At 41.8% G+C, this 22649-nt stretch overlaps 1 protein-coding gene across 1 annotated transcript in view; it reads left to right on the top strand.

The window, feature by feature from the left end:
• Positions 1-22649, top strand: part of SNX29 (sorting nexin 29) — a 1754850-nt gene that overhangs the window by 98608 nt on the left and 1633593 nt on the right. The window contains exons 2-3 of the mRNA XM_086941425.1: positions 4132-4196; positions 4909-4961. Coding sequence (XP_086797551.1) covers positions 4132-4196; positions 4909-4961 — 118 coding nt within the window. The remainder of the gene's footprint in view (positions 1-4131; positions 4197-4908; positions 4962-22649) is intronic.

Genomic DNA, 22649 nt, shown 5'->3' with positions numbered 1-22649 from the left:
TCTACCCTTGTCTGTGCTTCTACGCTGCCCGACTCCTGAGTCTGCCCCAGCGTTATCCTGACTTCTGCGTTCGCATCTTGCCCAGTGCGACATCACAGTCAGCTGCTGGAGCTCCCGCAGCGTTCCCGTTGTGCATTCATTGCTGGACCTTAGCGTATCTTTCACGCACGGTCATCTTGGCATTTCGGTGACACGCACACCAATTATTGAATAAGCAATTATTCAATAAGCTTCAAGCTGCGTGTTACATTTCAATGACACGCACACCTTTCATAAGGCAAAACAAATCATTTCGCAGCATGTCGCTTTTTGGTGACACGCACACCATTAATGTATATGTTTATACTGAGTGTTCTTGCTTTTCAGTGACACGCACATCTACAACTTAATAGCAGTCCACGGTTTAAAGTGTGTGCTGCTTTTCGGAGATACGCACTCCCACAAGATTTAAAAAAAACAAATAAAACTAAGGAATAAGTAAAAAAAAATAACACATTACTTCAACCATGTATCATCCTGCGGTGTTCACTTCTTTAGGACATTGTCATTATAATTGCTCACAACAATTCACTAACTGCACAAGTAAGAAATATATATAACAATGTTGCAAAGCATTATACCACCACCTTCATTTTGTCGTAACACGAATGCCAGTGTAGACTGGGAACTTTTGAAAGAAAGCTTTGAAGCATACATGGCAGCTATTGATGGTTAAGAGTTCACTTATAAAAAAGAAATATGCATTATGCCGCCATTGTCTAGGCTCGGAAGGCAGAAAAATATTCAAGCAGTTACTACAGCAATCCATATTAGAGGAAGGTGATGCAGTGGATGAGTATTTGTCTGCTTTAAGGATGTTGGACTTGAGGTTCAAACCTCACAAGAATGTTATCTTAGGACGATAAGTTTCACAAGCGTCATCAACTGCCTAACGAACCAATTGAAACTTATGAAGGGTCTTCTGACTATAAAGAACTCGAAGGAAAACGGATTTGTGATCAAATAGTTGAACAGACCAACAATAAAAATAGAAAAATAAAAAGGTTCTGCTTACCACGCCTAACCTCACATTACACAAAGCAGTTGAATTGGCAGCTCGCATAGAAAGCACTGCTTCTTAAATGTCTCAAATGTCTTTAACAAGTGAAACTTCTAAAAGCGTACCATCCGTTGTGAGTTTTTGTTATCAAAAGAAAGATGACCAAGAAATGCTAATTTTTTTGTTCTTGGTGTGGAAATGACAACCTGTCGATGCGCATGCGCATCGAGCTTGCAAGACTATGGTTTTGATTTAGCATTTGTTTTCGAAGCATTACGCAGCCATGTTCTTGGTTTCTTTAAATTTGGACGCAATGTTGTCCGTCTCATCTATATGTAACTTGTTATGGGATATGAGCAGATTTTAAGCAGATTGTAACTTGGTGCGGTAATTGTTTTTTATGATGACGCTCTGATGTGCATTTTGTGGCAATGCTGTGACCAAGGCTCATGTCTGCACTTGTTCTGTTGTGTTTTATGACGTCCAGGGTTATTTTTGTACTTGGGTTATTGTTTACTCGCAATGAACAGGGTCAGAACGGTCTTTGTTCACATCTCTGTGGTTGTGGTTTGTAGAATTCCAGGCATCGGACTGTATCGTTTTACTTTTGATCTTCATGTTGTATGTTCCTCTGATCTTTTTTCCAGCACTTCTCTTGCACTAAAACAGAAATTCGACGGATTCGCTTGTTAAAATGTGAGAACTATTGCATTTTGTTCATGCATTTACCAGGGTCTCTGCACCAACTGTAATTTGAGCGGCAATGCCCCTATTTCTTTACACCCATTATTTTACTCGTTATAGCGAGTACATAGCTGAATTTGAACAGACTCGTTCTTTTATTAGATGAATACATCTAAGTCACGTACATACAAAACATGTTGCTTTACAAATGCTATAGGTGTCACATTTGAAAAAGTTTAAAGTATTGGCATTGTAAATGACAAAGCTATTAATTTGGCTATTTTCAAGACCAACACATAAAAAAAAAATTGTCATTTACAAAACCAATAGCTCCAACTTTTCTAATGCGAGACCTATTGCATTTCCAATGCTTGTTAACCTGTATTACCACAATATCAACATTACTCACATCCTGCCTGTATGGATTTTCCATTATATAGATTGCACTTCTTAGTTTTTGACAAGATAAATTATGCCATTCATTTTGATAGAACTTAAGGGTAGAATCCTTTGATCATAGTCATTTCAAAATTACATTTGCAAACATGCAAGCTCATTATCCATAATGCAAGGCTACTATATTAGCTTTTATCATTTCACCCAAAATCACCTTCCGCTAAGTGGTTTATTGTATCATCTAATTATAATTGAATTTGATATCATTTGATCTGGTCATAATTCTACTTGTGCATTCAACGGAAGAAGGTAATAATCGGTCAGACATTCTTTCCTCATTAAACAGCTAAATGCTCTGTCCGCCCAGTAATCATGCCCCTCATAATTCAAAATCCTAGAGTTCATAAACTAACTAATCCGAAATAGTTGACACATACTTAAACAAAAATGTAAGTGATTTTATTGGTTAGTTAAATATTTAATGTTTGAAAAATTGCTAGAGGCCATCTGTATTTCCTGTACTTTACCATGATTGCCAGCATTTGGCTTCTCTACAAGAGTTGGTATGTCCTTTTTGATCTACTTATTCCCAACACCCCATGCCATAATTAAGGAGCTCAGGAATGTGACCACGTGCCTCCGATCCAGTACTCCAGCGATGTATAGTTCATTTCTCCAATCTTGCACGCCATATCAAAATTTCAGTCTTGGAGCATGACTAACTTTACGCCTGCCTTGATACCTTTAAGCCTGTTTTTTTTTGTAGGCACTTCAGCCCCAGAATTCCAGCCTCTCTTTATTATTCCTATCTTTATGTAATACATGTCCACCTCCAACTTTTCTAGGTGAGTCTCCCAAATCCTCTATTTTTTTCTCATTCTGCTTAGTGAGGTTTCTGTCTGACAGCTGCTCGCTCTCTGGTTCTTCAGTGTCCGAACTTAACTTCACTTAATTTCACTTCACTACACTAAAACGTTTCCTGTGTCTGTAAGTCTTTAATTTGGTGACACGTTCCTTAACCACTTCGATGCTGATGACGAGCTCAGCTCGTCATCAGCTACGGCGCTCGTATGCTGATGACTAGCTGAGCTCGTCATGTAACGCGGGTTTTCGAAAAACCCAGCACACAGCAGGAAAACCGCTAGCGCGCAAGGGGTTAAGTGAGCTTCCACAATTGTCTTCCTGAGTGAGGTTGGATATGACTTTGCACAGTTTGCCAAGTTAGGCAATGGAGGGGGTGACGCCAGAGACCAGCATAGTCATAGTAGGATTAGTTATATTTGGCCTGCATATTTGGCATTGTAATATTAGTTCGATGGATCATCTTCCCTCTCTGATTCTTCCCTCTCTGATTCTTCACCTTTAATCCATGTTTAGCTACCGTAAGGACTTAAGTCACTTCTCCGGGTCTCCTCTTCTCTCCTGGAAACCCGGATAGCTCAGTCTCATATGCCTCATTCTTCTCCTCCAGCCGTTTCTTTGGTACAGGGGACCTCACAGTTTCTTATGTAACTTGTCCTCCCCTTTCCAGTTATGGCTTATTACTGTCTCCTCGTAGGTTGGTGTCTCCTCTTTTGCCAGTTTGCCTTTTCCTTCTCCTGCAGACAGCACAGTAGTCACCATCTCTCAAATTCGCTCTCCACTTTTCCTAACTGCTCTAAGTATTCATAGGGCCTTTTTGGTTTCCACTCACCTTCATCCACCATGTTACCAGGACTGAATCAGCCTGTGCTTCAGACACTGAAGGTGTCCTTCCAGACATCATGGAGATGGGTCCACAATCTAATTGAATTAGCTCCAAAATTAATGCTTAATGTATTAATGACCACCCTGTATTGATGATTAGCAAATAGTGAAAAAATAAATCTATAATAGGATATGGATTTTTTTGCTAGTTTACTGTTGATGTGGTATACATTTTCTTGAGATCCTCATTTAATTTTGTTTGTCATTAGATACTGGATAAAATGTCTATATTTTTTCATTACATCAATATATGCTTTGCATTTTAGGGTCACAGAACAATGACACCAAAAGACAGTTTCTTTTGGAGCGATTGTTGGATGCCGTTAAGCAGGTAAGACACAATCATTTCATGTAAGTAGTGAGAAAATAATGATTCTGTGTAGTACCCAGACCTTAAAGTCTAAAATCGGAGGTACCTGTTTAAATGTGTAGTTGAGTTGCTGTATTGCTCCTAATTAATATGTGCCATGATAATGGCAACTGTTATTTGGCCACCTCTATTTTCTGTCTCTGAATGTTTGCAGCTCCCAGTGCCACTGGTTTCAAGCTAACCTTGCTGATGGGTTGATACCCTGGGTTGATACCCTGAAACCGGTCCCAGGATGCTTGTTTCCGGTCTAGGGAGGACCTGGCTTGGCAGTTCTGATTGGACTGTTCCCATGAGGAGCAGGGTCAAGACTGATTTGCAAATGGCTGGGTTCAAAATGGGTTCAAAATGGGGTGGTGTGGTGAGCAAAAACAACGATGGATTAAACCCTGGGAGTAAATGTTTGCATTGTTCAGTATTCCGTCCATCATTTGTTCTTTTTGTCCATACAATAAAGATAATTTGTCTTAATGCATGGGCTTCTTTTACTCAGTGTGACCAACGTACCCATGTTTTGCAGCATTTTATTACAAGCGATTTCATGCTTAGTCTCATACAAGGTAATCTATAGTAGTGTCTTGGAATCACTAGCTAGCTCATTTTCAGATCTGGTTCCAAACATAATTTAATTTTTAATTGGTGATTATTTTCTCTAATAATATTTTATTTCCTACAGTGTCAGATAAGATTTGGAGGAAGAAAGGAGATTGCTTCAGATTCAGATAGCAGGTAAAATCACCTTTTTCAGTATGAAAAGTTGTTTATAAGATGAAGCAGATATTCAATTTTCAGTTTTGTTCACTAATAGGAAGTCATGGGGTAGATAGATTTGTACAGGCCTGGTATTCATAAGTCAATTTTTAAAAGCAAATCACGTTGGTTTCGCCCATTTTCAACCTCTTTAGCTTTGCGTGCTTTTTTCGAATATATATGTATCTACTTGTGATATTGTTATGTGTTGGCCATCTTTTTCTTCTTACTCTAATTGAGACTGGTGCCATTTTATGCTCCATTGTTTACAGCTAGTAGAGCATACTTCTGCTGTGTCCAGCATTGGTCCAGGAGAGTAGGTTCCATGCAAGATGTATGGGACGTCAACCTAGTGCACAGCTTTACAAACTGTGTGGCGCGACAAGTTACTGTGTCCCGCCCCATGCGTAGGTGTGTCGCGCGATCAGATTTATGAAGGCAGATTTATGAGGAGAATGAGCGTATCTGGGATATTTGCAGCACTACCGACAGCCTCCCACACCTAGTCACCAACAGACACCTCTCTGCCCCCTCCCCGCTGCATTAGTAATGCGATTCATTTTACAGATAAGGGAAGCATTAACATGCTCACCTCCCAAGCAGAGATTGCACAGACCTAAGTGCAACTCAAGCCCATCAGGTACCAAAATATGTTTAATTTCCCTGAAGTCCGGTTTCTTCACGAGTTCCTTAACCAAGATCTCGGGGCTGAAACATATGGAACTTGTGGAAGTGCGAAAAGTGCACTGTTAGCATTAAAGGTGACCGGATTAGTGCTTCCCATTTCGACGTGAACAAACTTCAGGGTTCGGGAACTTTGATAGTGTATCACACCCTAGTGATGGCTTTCAGAGGCGCAACTAGAGCTAAATTTCGGTTGGGGGCTAAGAAAATATTTCGGGGGTGGGGGCTGAATCTTTAACCAACATGCAGAGTGGAGCTGCAGGGGCTCTTAGAAGGGGTGAAACAACAGCAATGCCTCATTAACATTCAAATAGTCTTTTAAAGACCTGTGAAGTACTCGGGTGCGGCTGTGTGCGTACCCGGGATCTGTCTCATCCTGGGCTGCCACACACGACGGGGGGATGGGGCTGAAGCCCTTCGAGTCCCAATGGGTGTTGCGCCCCTGATGGCTTTAGTGCTGTGTCTAGTATCTGGGGCTTCCGGGTGCTGCTGATTATATGCCTACACCAGAGACAACCGAGGCTGGTCGTGGGTCCAAACTTGAGCTATGAGACATTCATTTCAGGGCAAAGCACTGGAACCAACTGATTTTATTTATGTTCCGTGTGAGCCCTCGTCAGGTGGCATGAAGTGCCCACAATCTGGGGCTAACTGACGTCAGTTGTGTACGGAGACCGATTCTAGCTGAAGTTGTGAGCACAAGCTGCAGCTAGCTGAAGCGACTTGTCCACACAGACAAGTTCTAGCTGAAGGTAATTGTGTGCATAGACTGGTTCTAGATTAAGTTAATTCTGTGCACAGATAGCAGCTAGCTGAAGTTAATTGATTGCACAAAGTGCAGCTAGCTGAAGGTAAGAGGGTGCACAGGCAGTAGCTAGCTGACTTTAATTGTGTGCACAGATTGTAGCTAGCTGAAGTTAATTTTATGCACAGACTGCAGGTAGTTGGCGTTAATTGTGTGCTCTGGGCACAGCAGATACCGACTTGGTGCCCAAACTAGTCCTGTGACTAAAATCTAGGATTTGGTGAGCATAATCTATAATGAAATCAACTGAAATACTATCACACTTACTACAGATAGATACACTGAAGTACATTTTGTAGATTGATTGCTTCTTAAACAGGTTTCGGATTTGTAAATACGCTATCTTGATTAAATGCCATTGAAACAAGCATTGGCAAACTCAGTAGGCTCAGCCTTGGCAATCGCCTTGGGTTGTTCGGGCTCGCTCGCGTTACCGTGTCCTGAAATTTTATGTTCCAGAATTGCGTGTCACCAACCTGAAAAGTTTGGAAAGCTGTGACCTAGAGTATAATTACAGACATTTATATGGGAATTATTTACCTAGTCAGTCAGTGTTTTCTCGAAAGGGTAACATCCACAAGGTTTGTCGGATGTTACTGATGCAGACATAGTTATTGTCCAGTATCAGACATGCACTTCTATACATGAATGCATAGAAACGACCTTTCAACCTCTCAGGAAGGGCTTCTGGAGAACACAACTCATTACGTTGGTCCTAGGTTTTTCATAGAGTCCTTAAAACCTGAGCTGTCAATGGGATTGATTTAGCCTAAACACCAACCCATCTTATTTAATTCAACTATATGAGTGTTATTAAACTTAAATACTAGTGGCCTATCCTGCAACTGTTTAAACAGGATGCCAATATATTTATTTCCAATTTTAATAGAGTGCAAGAATAATCCAGATTGTACTCAAAGCACTTTACAAAGAAAGATGACCCACACCATTTTTTAACATTTTGATTATGAATAAACGGTTAAATAAATAATGCTCAGAGAAAGGTCAAAGGCAAATATTAAACTGGTTTATATTTTAGGGTCCTAGGCATGTGCAGCGAAACAATAGTGCTAGGATATATTCAGGCTTCCTACAGGGGGCATATGGAAAAGCAGTACTGGGGCATGAAAGAGTTGATAGATATGTACTGGAGAAGAACGAGGGTAGGCATGCAGGAAAGTAGGATAGAGAACTGAGTATGTGATTTCAGCTGCAGATATTTACACAAGTGTGCCTAAATAGCGGGAAAGAAAAGCAAGGCAAACCTGAATAGCGGTTTAGTGAGTTGATAGGGTGTGCATTAGATCCCAGGGACTGCAAACGGATGTTAATTCCTAATAGAATTTTTCAGGAATAGATGGTTCATTATTCTGTTTTTTAAAAGATGAGAAGGAAGGGTGCACATCCTGAGAAAGCTTGAGAAAATTTACAGGATTTAATGTAAAAGGGTGCCAAGTGGATGATGCTGGAACTGCGTAGTTTTCTGTTTATGCTGAAATATTACAATAATGTTTCAGGTATTTTGGTGTATTGATATTGCTTGTTTACTAATGGCAATGTATGGTTTTATTTTCTGTAATTAGTGATCAGCCATGCCGAGCTATACAAATTGTGGAGAGGCCTTTGATAATTGACATCTTGTAGTCCACATTTGGAGGCAACTCGGTCCTGAACTACCGAAAGCTGCTAATAAGCCCTGTGGGTTCAGCATGCAGCCTTTATAAAGAATCTTAATGAGATCACCCCCAATGTTAACCATTGTAGTTTCTGCACTGGGAGTATTTCTGAAGCACCGGCTGGTAGTAAAGTAGAGAGTTAGAATCAATAAATTGGTTCAATAGAGAGGCCGCACATTATGCCAGGATATTTTCTGAGAATGAGAGGCAAGAGAAGGGGAGCTGTTCTTCTGAACTCCAAAGCTGATTTTTGGATCAGCTTTGGGGTCTGGAAGGATAGCACTCTCTTCCATTTATGAGGGAAGCAGGAACATCACCCTTTATTATAAAGGAAATAGTCCTGTTTTGAGCTTCTTTTTTTGAGGCTCAATACTCTAGTGATGGCGGCGGGCAGTATAGATAGATATGTCTAAAATTTAGTGAATGCGATCAAGGAGACAGTTTAGATGGCAAGACTATTTCCTGTAGTACATTTAGGCTAAGGGGGTAAATGACGCTGAAATGTTAAAACAAATTTTGGGGTTGAGAGGAATCTCACCTGGAGTGTTTGTTCCCAGGTTGACACTATTCCCTCTGCGATTTTCAACTTGAATCTGGCTAATTAGGTACTTCTTGCTTCCTGAAGTATTTGAATAAGATGTTGTCTTGTTCCTAATGAAGTCCAAAAACGTTTTGAATGGTTCTTTGTTGATTTTATGAGGTCTTTTTGAAATCTGGACTTTGTTTTGAATAAATTGGTTATGGATCTTATTTTTACTTTTTGTGGCTCATATTCAGAGGAGGTGACTGGAGTTTTCTCCGTTTTTAGGGTGCATGCGTATTGTCTCTTCTAGGTTTAAAGTGGGGGAGAAACACCCTTAACTAATGCTTGTTTTGATTGTCTTTATTAGTAGAGAGAGAACATTCATCTTTGATGTTGGAATTTGCATGTATGGTGGGAGTAGAAGGTTAGTTATCTCTCTGTATAAATGTATTGGTCTTTGATTTAAGAGATGTGAGCAAAATATTTCTATTGTCCCCGACTCAGGCAATTTACATTTTTCTTGCATTTTGGGTAGTCTAATAGCACTATGGCAAGAGAGGGGCCGTTGGGACAGTTTAGTGGCAATTAAGTAATAAACATTTTACATTGATAGAGTCGGGGTTGCAAGATTTAACATATTTTTCATTACAGGAGCCTTACTGATAATACTTTAAGAATTTTCAAATATTATGGGGGTAAGATCAGATATTCGTATGGTATGACTTCAGAATCCTTGCGCCCAAATTCAATAACTGCATGTTGGGGTGTAGTATTTTGCCTTGCATTGTTGATATCTAGTTCTGTTTGCAGAGCAGTTTCTTGTGGGGTCTCAAGTAGAGGTGAAGTTGCTCTGAAAATCAGCACTTTCTCTGCCACTCCGGCGCTATTAGAATGGTCTTCGCATTGGAAAGTTTCAGTTTGATCAACACTGAAAAATGAGGGGAATTTGTCAAACAGTGTACAAATTTGTTTTCAACCAGTTGATCTAAAGGGCATTGGTCAACAACTGAGGTTCCCAATCTCTCGATCTGAGCAGCAAGTCTGCTTGATAATTTGGAAGGCTTGGTTGGGGGACTGCTTGAATTGCCAGCAGCCAGGCCCAAATCACTTAGGATTCCAGTGCTAGGAGTTTTGACCTGGTGCCACCATGCATGTTTAGACACCGCATCATGGTTGTGCTGTTTGTTTGTATTTAAATCATATTTGTTATTAAATATAGTTAAAAACTTTAAGTGACAGACTGCTTTCAACTCCATGACGTTTATATGGTAGAGCTTTTGTTTTTCAAGCTTTCAATTGTGAGATCTTGCAGATGGGCTCCTCATCCTATCAGGGAAGCATTTGTCTGGATTTCAGATATTGATGAAATGGAGCTCCCTTCAGGAGTTTGTTTCTCTTGCACTACTATTTGCCATTTAAGAGACTGTTTTCCCTGCATTGTTAAAATCAATCTTTCCTCTAAGTCGTCTTTCCACTGGGACCATTGATGCTCTATGCACTGTTGTAGCTGTACTTTGGGCACCAGGAAAATGCATTATGCCCTGGTCCCCAATATAGATGACATCTCTTGCACTGTTGATTGTGGTGTTTGCATACTTTCAAACCTTTTCTGTGTTCAGCATTGCTCTGAGGTAGTTGATAACCGTATAGGGTACGACGTTGATTTCTCCTACTTGATGTGTAAACCGAGAGTATGTAATAAGTGGTGTTGAAATGATGTAATGAAAGTGAAGATCCATAAAAAAGTTATATAATATCTGACCTTGGATCAAAGAGACAAAATTAGTGAATCATTTCATTAGTATATGCTGCAGTCTGCCATTTTATGGCGTCTCGATTAGGATGAGAAATAAACAAAGGGAGGGCCTTAAAAAGGCCTTTAACTTATCACACTAGTGAAAAAAAATATGTTTTGTCAGTCAAAGTGAATGTAAAAGTGAGTTAACAAAAATGAGGGCACAATTAGACTGCAGCTTTTGTTTTGAACTGTGAGTAGAAGTTTTCTGTGCAGATGTTTTCTGCTCAGAAGTTGGCATTTCGATTTTTAGCCTAGTAATTTGCAAATCCAGAACTATAGTCACAATATTGAATCCAAGAATGGAAAAGTGCATGATAGAGAGGGAGCTAAATGATTAAAAGTAAAAAATGGGGTCTCTAGTTGGCAGAGGTATGCACTCTGTCCAAGTAGGGGCCACAATCATAGTCCGGGTAAGCTAGAGACACACTTTAAATTACACTGTGCTCATCCTCTGGTAGCTTACACAGAGTTAGCAGACTTAACTTAAGAGGCAATATGTAAAGTATTTGACTCACACACACACCCACACCAACAAAAATTAAATCAGTAGAAGTCGAGAAAATAAATTTTAAAGAATAAATGCAAAAACAGTGCTGCGAAGCCAATAGCGCTAAAAGGTTACTTGAGGTTGCAAGACACTGGGATGGATCCAAAGTTCAGGCTGACTGCGATAGAGGGCTAGCTGGCTGGCTATGAGACCCACACAGGCCCGCTGAAAAAGTACCTTGGATGGAGCAAAACGTCAACACTGAGGGCATGATGCATTGATCTTTTTCACACAGTCGGGCCACTTTGTCATCGTTGATCTCCATTGAGATGAAGGCAATGCATCGCCCTTGAAGGACGATGTGTAGGTTCAGACCGGTGCAGGGGTGACAATGTGTCGGTTTTGTAAAAAACCTGCTGCTGAACCCACTTCTGAGGCCCGGAACTGGTGGGGGCACCTCAGGCAAGGGTAGTAATCACCGATGGCAGAGTCCAGCAACACCAGCAGGATTGCAGGAAGTCTTTTATGTCTCTGAGACTTCAGAAAACGGGAGGCAAGCCCGCAAGCCCTTTGAGTCACACTGGGTTCAAGTGAAATGGCTCCAGTACTTGTTCTTAGCAGGGCAGAGATCTGCAGGGCAGTTCAGCAAAGCAGAGATTCAGTTCCTCTGAACAGCCAGTCAAGGCAAAGTGGCAATCCTTACAGCAGAGCAGTTTTCACTCCAGCATAGTTCTTCCCAAGCCCAGTAGTGTAGTGATTTAGTAGGATCAGAGCCCCAGTACTTACACCCAAATGTGCCTTTGAAATAGGGGAGTGACTTCAAAGCATCTCCTTGAAGTGCACAGGTCCCCTTTCATCCCTGTCCTGTCACCACACGACTGACTTACCCCCCCCCCCACAGACAGCCTGGTAGACAGGACACAGCCTATTCAGATGTAAGTGTGAGCTCCATAGCCGCGCCCATGAAGGCTATCCGAATGTCCTTTGTCACAACCACCCTTCCTATGTTTGTAGCTCTCTAGAGGGAATGCACAAAGTGTAGCTGTCACCCAGCTCAGACGTGTATTGGAGACAGGGTGCAGGCACACAGAGCTATGTTTAGAGCAGAGAAATGTCCATTTTCTAAAAGTGCCATTTCTATAATATTAATGTCAAATCTAACTTTACCACTAAAGAGGATTTATCATTACAATTCCAAAGATATGAAACATGATTAAGCTACTTCTCTCTAATCGGAAATCACAGTTTAAAAGTGTTTTAAGGAATTCTCAATGCTGGACTATGAGAGGAGTAGGCCTCACTGTCATTGAAAAATGAATTTAGCTGTTTGTCACTACCAGGACATGTAAAACTTAAAAATACATGTCCTAGCTTTTACTTACAAAGCACCCTGCCCATATGTCTAACTAGTGCCGACCTTAGGGATGACCTATGTGAAATAAAAGTGGAGATAGTGGCTTGGCTAGTGGTTTTAATTGCCAAGTTGAAGTGGCAGTAAACTGCCCACACAAGGCTTGCAATCGCAGGCCTGAGATAGGCTTGAAAGGCTACTTGTATGGGTGGTACAATCAGTGCTGTAAGCTCACTAGTAATATTTAGATTACAGGCACTGGGTATATGGTATACCACTTTACAAGAGACTTACAGGTATACAAAATTTGCCTATCGGGTATACACCAATGTTACCATGTTTTAGAGCAGTAGCACATACACTTTGCCACCTGTTAGAAGTTGTAAAGTGCTCAGATGCCTAAGGCCAACAAAAATATCAAAAAGTGAAGGTAAGCAGGCAAAAAGTCCGAGGGAAAAACCCTCCAAGGGTTGATGGGTGTTATATCAAAGTTTTGGAAGTTCTGTGAAGACTTATACATCAAGAACAACTGCACTAGCTTTATATAAAAGTTAGTTAACAGTGTGGTCTATTGGTCTCCTTCCTACAAATGAAAAAGGTGCCTGAATGCATCTCATCTGAAAAAGTCTAAAGGTAAATTACGCCTCCGAATCACATAGAGCTACATAAATTCCATGCAACCTTCTTGAAATCCTTCTTATGGTGAAGTTATGTTTGTCTTTTTTGACACCATTGTAGGTTTTGGACACAGTGGTCGAGGCAGACTGATAAAAAAGCAGGAATATTTGAAATCGTTTTTACTGAAACCGTTTAACCAAGATCCTCATGACTACTCTGTGTTTAACATCTATTTAAGTTTCTCCATGAACCTCAGGGCTGGTCTGGGAACCCAAAGCAGCCCTGGCCCAGAGAGGCTGAAAATGCTTGCTGCTTTTGTTACTGGGGCCAATATTGGAGCACCGCTGCTAAACCGGCCCCCTCCCTTCCAGACTCCCGGGAGAATGCCCTATGCATGGGATGGCCAGTCCGGCCCTGATGATCCTGGACAGATTTAGGTTCAAACTGGACCAATTTTATATGAATTTATAAATATTGAAGTGCATAAGGCCAGCTCAAAAGTGAATGGATACTCTGAAAGTTTTCCTGCAAAAAGAAACCTCTAAGATCTACCTGTTGTCTCACCTCCTTTTTGCATTGGAAAAAGAGCTGCTCACCCAAATCGTTGAGGAGGTCATTTTGGGCATCAAATATTGCAACATTGAATGCAAGTTAATTTTGTTTAAGTTAAGACAAGCTTACATTAGGTCTGTTATTGTGATTTCTTATGAATTTAAATTATTAAGCCAACCTTAAGTTTAAATAATTTTTAATTTATTAACCAACCTTGAAATTTAAAATATGTTAATAGAATATGTTGGGAATGCTGAACCCCCTCCCATTTATTCAAAATATATCAATTTTGCTTGTTATGTAATTAATTGAGTTGAATTGTATTGAATTTAATTATATTGTATTAACTTATTCCTAGCCATTAAATAGGCTTATTTGTTTCAATAATCTTTTTAATCCGAGATCCAAAATGTAATTTTTCACTTTAGATGAATGTCATTTATTAACCTAGTCTCCATATATAGTTTGTGATTGTATATAATTACATTTTCTAACACAATTTAATGTATACAAATGATATTCTTTTTACTAAAGGTCAGCTGGGTGCGGGTATCATGGGAAACACCAAACTCCTTAATGGCCTTTTATTATAATTCACCTAATTAGTTAATTGTATTTCATTTCTTTTCAAATGAATTACCCTTACTTCAAATTTAGTAGTATTATTTGCCCTTGCAATAGTCTGTGAATTAGTAACGCACAATATATTTGTCACTACAACGTGGTGGCTACACACTGTGCCATTAGGATTTCCTCTAGCTCTTGTTTTATATGAACAGCATTCAGTATTTCAGGATTTAGAAGGTTCATTTTAAATTCTGCTACTTTACCAATTTCCCAAGAAAGTTTGGTTGAGAGGCTACTCGGTATGCAAGTAACATAGGCCCACTAATTCATTCATTGTTAGGTCTCGCCTAGCGTCGCAGCTCATGCCCTGCTCACTCTGCGAGAACTATTGTCGTCGGGCTACTTTCGGAAGTGGGGTCGAAGCTCCGCCCATGCTTTTCATTGGCACGCATCACACTTTATGTTAAACACACGCTTTTGATTGGGACTGAGGCTTGTTTGTCTCCCCCCCCCCCCCCCCTGTCTCCCTTAGCCGGACTGGATATTTTTCTCTCGCACAGCGTCTCTTTTGCTCGCACACACACTTTCGCGGACAGTAAACCCTGGCGATCTCGGCAGCTGCTTGTTTTTTCACCACCCCTCATACCGTGTCTTGTCTGCTCTCTACTTCATTCCACATTGTTCAATCGGGAGCCCCTTTCTTACCCCTAATCTGCTTTCTGACCTCTACACAGTGGCATTCCGCCCCATCTCTGTCATACCCCACTCCGCGTCTTTCCACGTCTCAGCGCTCTTTTCTCTCCCTTCCTTGACTCAGCTCGCTTTCTTAACCTTCCCTTCCTCCTGCTCGGTGTCCCCTCTCCCCCGTCTCCTGTCGCTTCCTCTCCCACCTCTCCCCGCTCCCCTTTTCTCTGACCTCTCTTCACTTGAGCCGCTGGAGCAGAAATTCATTAGGAGCCGCGCTGGGAATGCCCAGGCTTCTGAAAATGGGTTAAAGTGCTGTTTGGGTACAGCGAAACAGCCTGAATTTATCATGTCGGAGCAGGAACATTTGGAGGTGACCAGCCTTCGGTGCCAGCGTCCACCAGCCCTCGGCTGCCTCTGCCGCCCCCCAACCATTGATGAAGGTGCCCTCCGTCTGAATACCGGGAGCTTGTACTTTTATTGTGCGTGCAAACAAATAAACTATGTATATTGAGGCCGTACATCATCTGGGTGATCAGTGGACAAGACGAGCTGTGGGGACCGAGAGAGGGCCCAGGATGGTGGGGCCCAGGATGGTGAAGCCCAGGTGGGAGAGGGGTGTCTGCATCTCTGACAAACACCTTATTTGACATAGTACATTTTGTTGTTATGCATTTTAAATATAATACTGAATGAGAAAAAAACCTGATTCCTCCCCTCAGAATAATTGCATCCTTAGAGTATTTCTCACTATCTGCAAGTTCACTAATGCTCTGGTCTTCAGAGTCAGACATAGGGGACACAATTCCTGGTATTTAAGGTTCTGCATCAGTGCGTTTTAGGAGAATTCACTGTCATGTTGCATTTTAAAACATATCAGCAGTAGATGGAGGATGTGGAGTTTAGGGCGCTAGGTTTTTTTTTGGAGGGGGTTGGTGGTGGTGGTTTTACTTAATGTGTTTATCAAGAGCATTGGAGCAGTTGTATTGGTCACAATATAATAAACGTTAATAACTTGACCACCCAACCCCACCCCTAAATAATTTGGGCTACATTGATGCATGGAAGAGAAGATGTTTGCCTTTATTTATTTTAATTACAACCCTTTTTGAGGAAGTGCTCACATACGATTCCTTCTCTCTCTTTCTCTCCCTCTGCTTCTGTTTCTTTCTCTCCCTGTCTTTCTTTGCCCTCCTCTCTCCCTCCCCCTTACACTCCCTTTCTATCCTATCTCTGTCGCTTTTTCTCTCTGATACACAAACACAGGGACTCGGTGTATCTTTGTTACTTTCTCTCTCAACTATCTTTCCCTCTAACACACACACACACAAGTCCTCACTCTCACTTTCTGTCTTTTTCTTTCTGACACATACCCTGTCTTTTCTTTCTCTCCTTTTTACAGGCACTAAGGTTTTCACGTTCTTGCTTTTTCTCACTGACACACACTCCTGTTCTCTCTCTGAGACGAACTCTCTTTAACAAACATGCTCTCTCTCTGTTTCTCCCTCACTCTCTCCAATTCTCTCTGTCCCTTTCTCCTTTTATCTCCTATGTGTTTCTGTCTCGCTCTGTTTGAGTATATAACTGTTGTCCCACTGAGTTGGAAAGCCTTCGGTGTACTCTGCAGCTTTCCCGAAATCTGTGGATGCGGGAGGGAGCAAAATAAAAAGACACTGCATATTTTTTCGATTTTTATGTTTAAATGGGAAGGAACATTAGTGAATCTGCTCACACCCTTGCATATATTTGTTACATATTAACAGCACATATATTTGTTCATACATTACCAGAACATACCTCTTCCTGAACGCGCGATTTTAATGCCTAGTGTTGTATGAATTTGACTGTTTCCTGTCTATACCAAGTATTTGCAATGCAATAGGTCTCACATTTTTGAAACTTTGACCTTTTGGTATTGTAAATAGCAATGCCTTTTATTATTGAAGGTTTAAAAAAAAGAAGGCAATGTTATTTACAATGCCAATAGCTCAAAATCTTGCAATTGCGAGACCTATTGCATTGCAAATGCTTGTTATATAACTCCGTGGCTACCTAATGGTCTGTGCATTATAGGCATTTGATAGACTTTATTTTCTTATGTATCTGAGAATGTGTGCTATGTTCCTACTCTCAGTTCTGAATAGTGTGCCAAGACAGCTACCAGCTGACCTGGACCTTCATCACGCACATTTTATGGTAGTGATGGAGGCTTAGGATGCCTGAGAAGCGGCTGTGGCCTCTTCACAGTCCTGAGCTAGTCTGAAACCTTTCACTAACATCCTTGGTTTGTACAGTGATAAAGCCCAAGGAGAACAGGGACCGCTAAGAACTATCTCAGCTGCCACATTCGCTATTCCAAATTGGGTGCAAAGGCAGCTATCATCTGGTCCAGTTCACATTCATCTTAATTGTTTGTTGGATGAAAGAGGCCTGGGACATGATAGCTGCCACGGTGCCCTATTTTCAGTTGTGAGTAATGAGCTGTGCCAAAATTCACCTGTTCTGGAACTTTTTTGGTGAAAATGTATTTTTCCCAGGGAGGACAAGGGCCACTGACCTTAGTCGAGTGATCCTTAGCCCAGATCCTTGATGCTCAGACTGGTCTAATAAATCATAGTCCATGCTGACATCGGAATTCAGGGACTGAGTCCTGGGGCCCCTCATAGCCTTTATATAATTATCACTAAATGGAATAACTCAGGGCACCAATTGGGTTATGACCTCCCTCTTTCCCTCTTCCCTCCCTTCACTTGTTTTCCTATTTTTTTTTTTATATATAGCAGTCACCAGGTCCGGGGGTGGGAGTTGGAGGGGGTTGATTGTTGACACCTTATATCACTCATGGCCCTGCCAGCATGGTCCTACTTGTCGATGTATCACAGCTTGTTGCACCCCTTTTCTTTTTCTCGTTTGTTGATTATAAACCAATAAAGAGGTTTTAACCATAAATCGTAGTCCATCTCACTGACCAGCAACCCTTCCCCTTAACCCACTTGGTCCAGTCCGCAGATTAGAAATTTGACCAGTGAACTCCAGCCTATCCATGTGACTTTTATTCTTGCCCAGTGACTACTAGTCCTGTGCCATGTGTTCAATGTCTGTTGCAGTGATTGCCTCTAAGAAAGTGCCCCTTTTTGCATGGTTGCCCCCCACTTTTTGCCTGATTTTGATGCTCTTTGACTAAGTGTGTCCTGGGTTCCTGCTAACGAGGTACCCAGGGCCGATGTTCATTCCTTAAAACGGTACCTTTGCAACCCCAATTGGCAACTCTCTGGCAACTTGTAAGCCCCTTGTAAAAGGCACCATGGGTACCGAGGGCTCTGTGACCAGGGAAAGCCTCTAAGGACTGCATCACCTATTGTGCCACACTTAGAGGCCCTGTACCTTAACACAAACACACTGCCCTTGCAGGCTGCGTGTTTAGGTGCAGAGAAAAGTGAAAAGTCGACATTGTACACATTCCTGTGTGACATGCCTATAACCCACTGCCTATGGTATAGGTAAAACACTCCTCTAGCTGGGTGCACTATACCACTGCCGAGGATACAGGTGCAGGAGCCCTGTACCCCTACAGTGTCTAAGTCCATTCTTAGACATTGTAAGTGCAGTAAAGCCCTAAAAAGTATATGGTCTGGGAGTTTGTCATTACAAACTCCACAGCACCATAATGGCTTTACTGAATTCTGAGATGTTTGGTATCAAACTTCTCAGCACATTAAACCCACACTGAAACCAGTGTGGGGGTTAACCCCAAATGCACTCAGAGGGCACCCTAGAGATGCCCCCTGAAGAACGACCTAACTCTAGTGTACTGGCTGAGTGGCTTCTCGCCAGCTGCCAACCTCAGACATGTGTCTGGAACCCTGGGTCGATAGCCTCCTGCTCTCGGTGTCCTGAAACAAAGCACATCCTGGGCAGAGGTGACAAGCGTTCTCCCCCAGGATGGGCAGGGTCCACAAAGGGTAAGTTTGAAAGGCTTGCTGCCTTTGTGATCTGACCCAGCCATTTACTACTCCCAGCAAACTGGCCCTCATGCTTCTAACCCCCACTTTGGAAGGGAGAATCAGCGGGGAAACCAAGATAGGAGGAGAGGTGTGCCATCTTTGCCAACCCCACCCCTCAGGTGGGGAGGTGAGGCAAAGCACAACTCTCAGTTCCTGCCATCTTGAACATGTCTAGGAAATGTCCCAGTGTGATATCTGGGCATATTACACTGAGTAGAAAAAAGTAATCCAAAAAGTACTCTAAAAAGTAATCAAAAGTAATCTTAAAGTAATTTCAACCATTTTGAAATATTTTACATACCTGTAGCAAAAGTCATTTTCATCCAGCTTGCTTGTTGATCAATCTGTCTTGACAAGTACAATTCTACTTACCTGTACCAAGTCCTGCTTGGTTCTAAAACTAAAATACAACTAAAGAAATATTTTGAGACAAACAATTGGTCTGAGTTCAGTCTTTGAGTGTGTGACATCATTTATTGCCGGAGTGTGTACAATAAATGCTTAACCTCTGATAAAGCTTTTCTGCTCGCCCACACTAACCCCAAAAAGAGAGTACGGTATTATCTTCGTTTACCTCTGTAAGCCTTTGGGGATCCACTGGACTCTGTCCACGCTATACCTTACTTTGGTGGATCAGCTGTGGGGTCTCCAACTCTGCATTTGTTGGACTGACTTTGTCAACACTTGATCACACGACCGAATACTAAATTGTCGTTAGAATTCTTGAATTTTTTAATTGACACATTTTCCAAATTCCTAAAATACTTGTTAGGGCCTTGGTTAATTCCCTTTAGAATTTTTTTTAGAAGAATATAAACTCACCATAGTTAGGAGTAAGAGGGTTCAGAATTGCTTTTAAGTCTCTTAACAAGATCCCAACTATTAGTGAAAAAATGCCAAGGAACATAGAGAATATATTTGAGGTCAACCTCACCCCTTACCTCCATCTAGACTCAGACTCAAAAACATTGTTGTGGGGTCATATCGCTCCCTGCAAAAGCTGTAGGAGCTCTTGGCAGGGTATGCTAACGACCAACCATCTGAACAGGTGAGGATCACTCGGATGGGGAAGGAAGTGGAGGGGATGAGGATATCTTCCAGCCCCCTTAACTTCCTAGGGAGAATTGGGTCCCTGGGCCCCTGATTCCAAGAATACAGCACCTAGATTCCACACTCGTGGGTCAGGTACTTCTGATACCATTGAGCACAGCCTCAATGAGGAGAACAACCTTTTAGTAAGGCTGACAAAAAGATTGGATCTAGAGACCAGACTCCTGGCTCTAGAAAAAGAAAGAGCAGTGATGGGCCTATCTGCAATCAATTGTGACAGCAACATACTAAATAGGGACAGAGAGCAATCTTATGATCCCCACATCACCAAAGGGATTGTCTCAAAATTTGAGGAGGGTGGTGACATCACCAAAAGGTTCACAGCCTTTTAGAAGGCTTGTGAAGTGAGAAAAGTGAAGAAGATACACTGGGAACACTCCTTTGCGAATTGTTCACTGGTAACTGCAGGGACAAACTCCTGACCTTTACTGGGGCAGATGCTGGGTCTTATGACCTCATGAAAAACACTCTGATTGAGGGCTGTGGGCTCACAATTGAGGAATCTAGGATACGTTTCAGGGAGGCTTACAAAACCCAGAGCCAGTCCTGGGTTGACTTCGTAGACTACCCAGTTAAGACACTAGATGCATGGTTAACTGGAAACAATGTGCATGATTTCAATGGACTTTACAATCTGAAAGAACACATTTTTAGTAATTGCACTAATCAAAGTTGCATCAACATTTAGTAGACCTAGGTCTCATTTCTCCCCAAGAATATTAAAAAAAGGCAGACCACTGTGCCAAGACTAGGGTAACAATAACAACCACTGGGGCTGACTACAAGAAAGGAGTTACCAAACCTCCCCAGGGTAAAGGGGATGAGTACTGTGAATAAAGCACACCTATGCTAACTCCCTCTGTACAGACGCTGTTATAATGTATATTCCAACCTAATGACTTGCACTCTTAGTTCTACTTATGCTCATTTTTCAGCCTTCTCTTATTCCTTCTTATTGCTACTTACTCATACTTTTACTTCGTCTGTTTACTCCTACTTATTCATCATCATTTTACTTACTGTGATATTTTCACATACAACTGCTTAGTGGTACTTACTCCTACTTTCAGTGTGGCTCACTGATTAGAGCGGCAGACCCTGATGCAGAGGTCTGGCCCGGGACCAGGGTTCAATTCCCGACCCGGCAGGGTCTTGAGCCCAAAAATGTCCACAAACTCGATAATTCTTGCCTCGGTGCCTATTCTAGTCATGGGGTCCCACGCTGCAACTCTGGGCAATAGCTTGCTTAATCTCCACTACGGCGGCCCACCTGCTGCGGGATGCCTGGCTTTCACCTTGGGGATGCCCAGTAGGGGTTATCTCAAGGGAAAAGCCAGGACGGGTTCCCAAGGCAAGCGCCTTGATGCCTTCGGGTGATACGTGCGCTATATAAGTCGCAATACATACATACATACTCTTACTTAAGCTTTCTCCTACTATTACTCATACTCTTACTCCTACATAATCTATACTTCCTCATGCTTAACACGTAGTATGACCTGTGCTTGTGATTAGCCTTACTCCTATTCTCAATTCTTGCATGCTCCTTCTTAAGCCTACTTAATCTTACTCATTCCTGCCTATCCCTAGTGTTACACTTACTCTACTCCTATTCATATGCTTACACTTGCCTCTACTTACTTCTACACGTACTCCTACTACTAATTCTCTTTCTCCTACACTTCTACTTACTTCTAAACTTACTTTTTAATCCTACTGTTAGGTAACCCTACAATTACACATGCATGTCCAGTTACTCCATGTTACTTCTGCCCACCTCTATATTTATTTGAACTTGCCCCCCACTTTTATACTTACTTTTTCTTACTTCTGCTCCTGTTAATTCCTTTCCTACTTCTAGCATTATTGCAATCTACTGCTAGGGCTAGATTTGAAGTTTAGTGGATGGCATTCTCTGACCCAAACGTAACTGATATCCCGCCCACCATTTCACAAGTGCCATCGGAATAATGCACTTATTATATGGCAAACCGTATAGCTGTCACGTTCGTACGGAGTATCCCACCCACCATCTCTAAATGAGGCCTCTGGTTGGTCGTACTGTTATTTCACCTTATGCTGACTCCACTCTATCCTCTTCTCTTCTCATACTGAACTTACGCCTACTCGCCTAATTACTTCTATGTTTGCTTTCACTCCAAATTACTCTTGCTGTTCCTACTACTTACTCCTACTTACGTAAAGTCTGATTCCTACTTCTACTTACACTTACTCGTATTACTATTTACATCCACTCTAACACCAGGCTATTACTACTTTTACTTGTACTTGCGCTTACTCATACTGACCCATGCTCTTCTTTTACTTTGCTTACTCTTACTCCTATTTACTCAGCCGGCCATTGTCTATCTTTCTATTCCTGACTCACTCTTTGCTGCTCTGTCTATGTTTTTCTCTCCGTTGACTTTACCCTCTCCCTCTTACTTTTTCCCCTGTCCCCGTCTTTCTGTCTCCCTGTCCCTTTGCTTCTGTCTCTTCCTCTATGCCTGTCCCTTCGCTCTGTTCCTATGCCTCTGTATCTCAGTCCATTTTTTATTGTCCATCTGTCACTCTGTCCCTGCCTCTCTGTTCCTGTCTCTCTTAATCTATTTCTGACCCTCTCTCCTTGTGGCCCTGTCCCTCATTTCCTGCCCCTCTATTCTTGTCTCTTTCAACCTATTCTTGTTTCACTGTCACTGACCCTCCATCTCTGCTCATCTGCCTCTGTCCCTGTATTTGTCCCTTGGCCAGCGATGCTGACATTTTTACAGAACATTCTACTTTTTGACTGAAATCATGATATCTTCA

The sequence above is a fragment of the Lissotriton vulgaris genome, chromosome 10, assembly GCF_964263255.1.
Source record: "Lissotriton vulgaris chromosome 10, aLisVul1.2, whole genome shotgun sequence".
Classification (NCBI taxonomy): domain Eukaryota; kingdom Metazoa; phylum Chordata; class Amphibia; order Caudata; family Salamandridae; genus Lissotriton; species Lissotriton vulgaris.
Note: the sequence above shows the minus strand (reverse complement) of the source record. Positions and strands in the feature narration are given on the sequence as shown.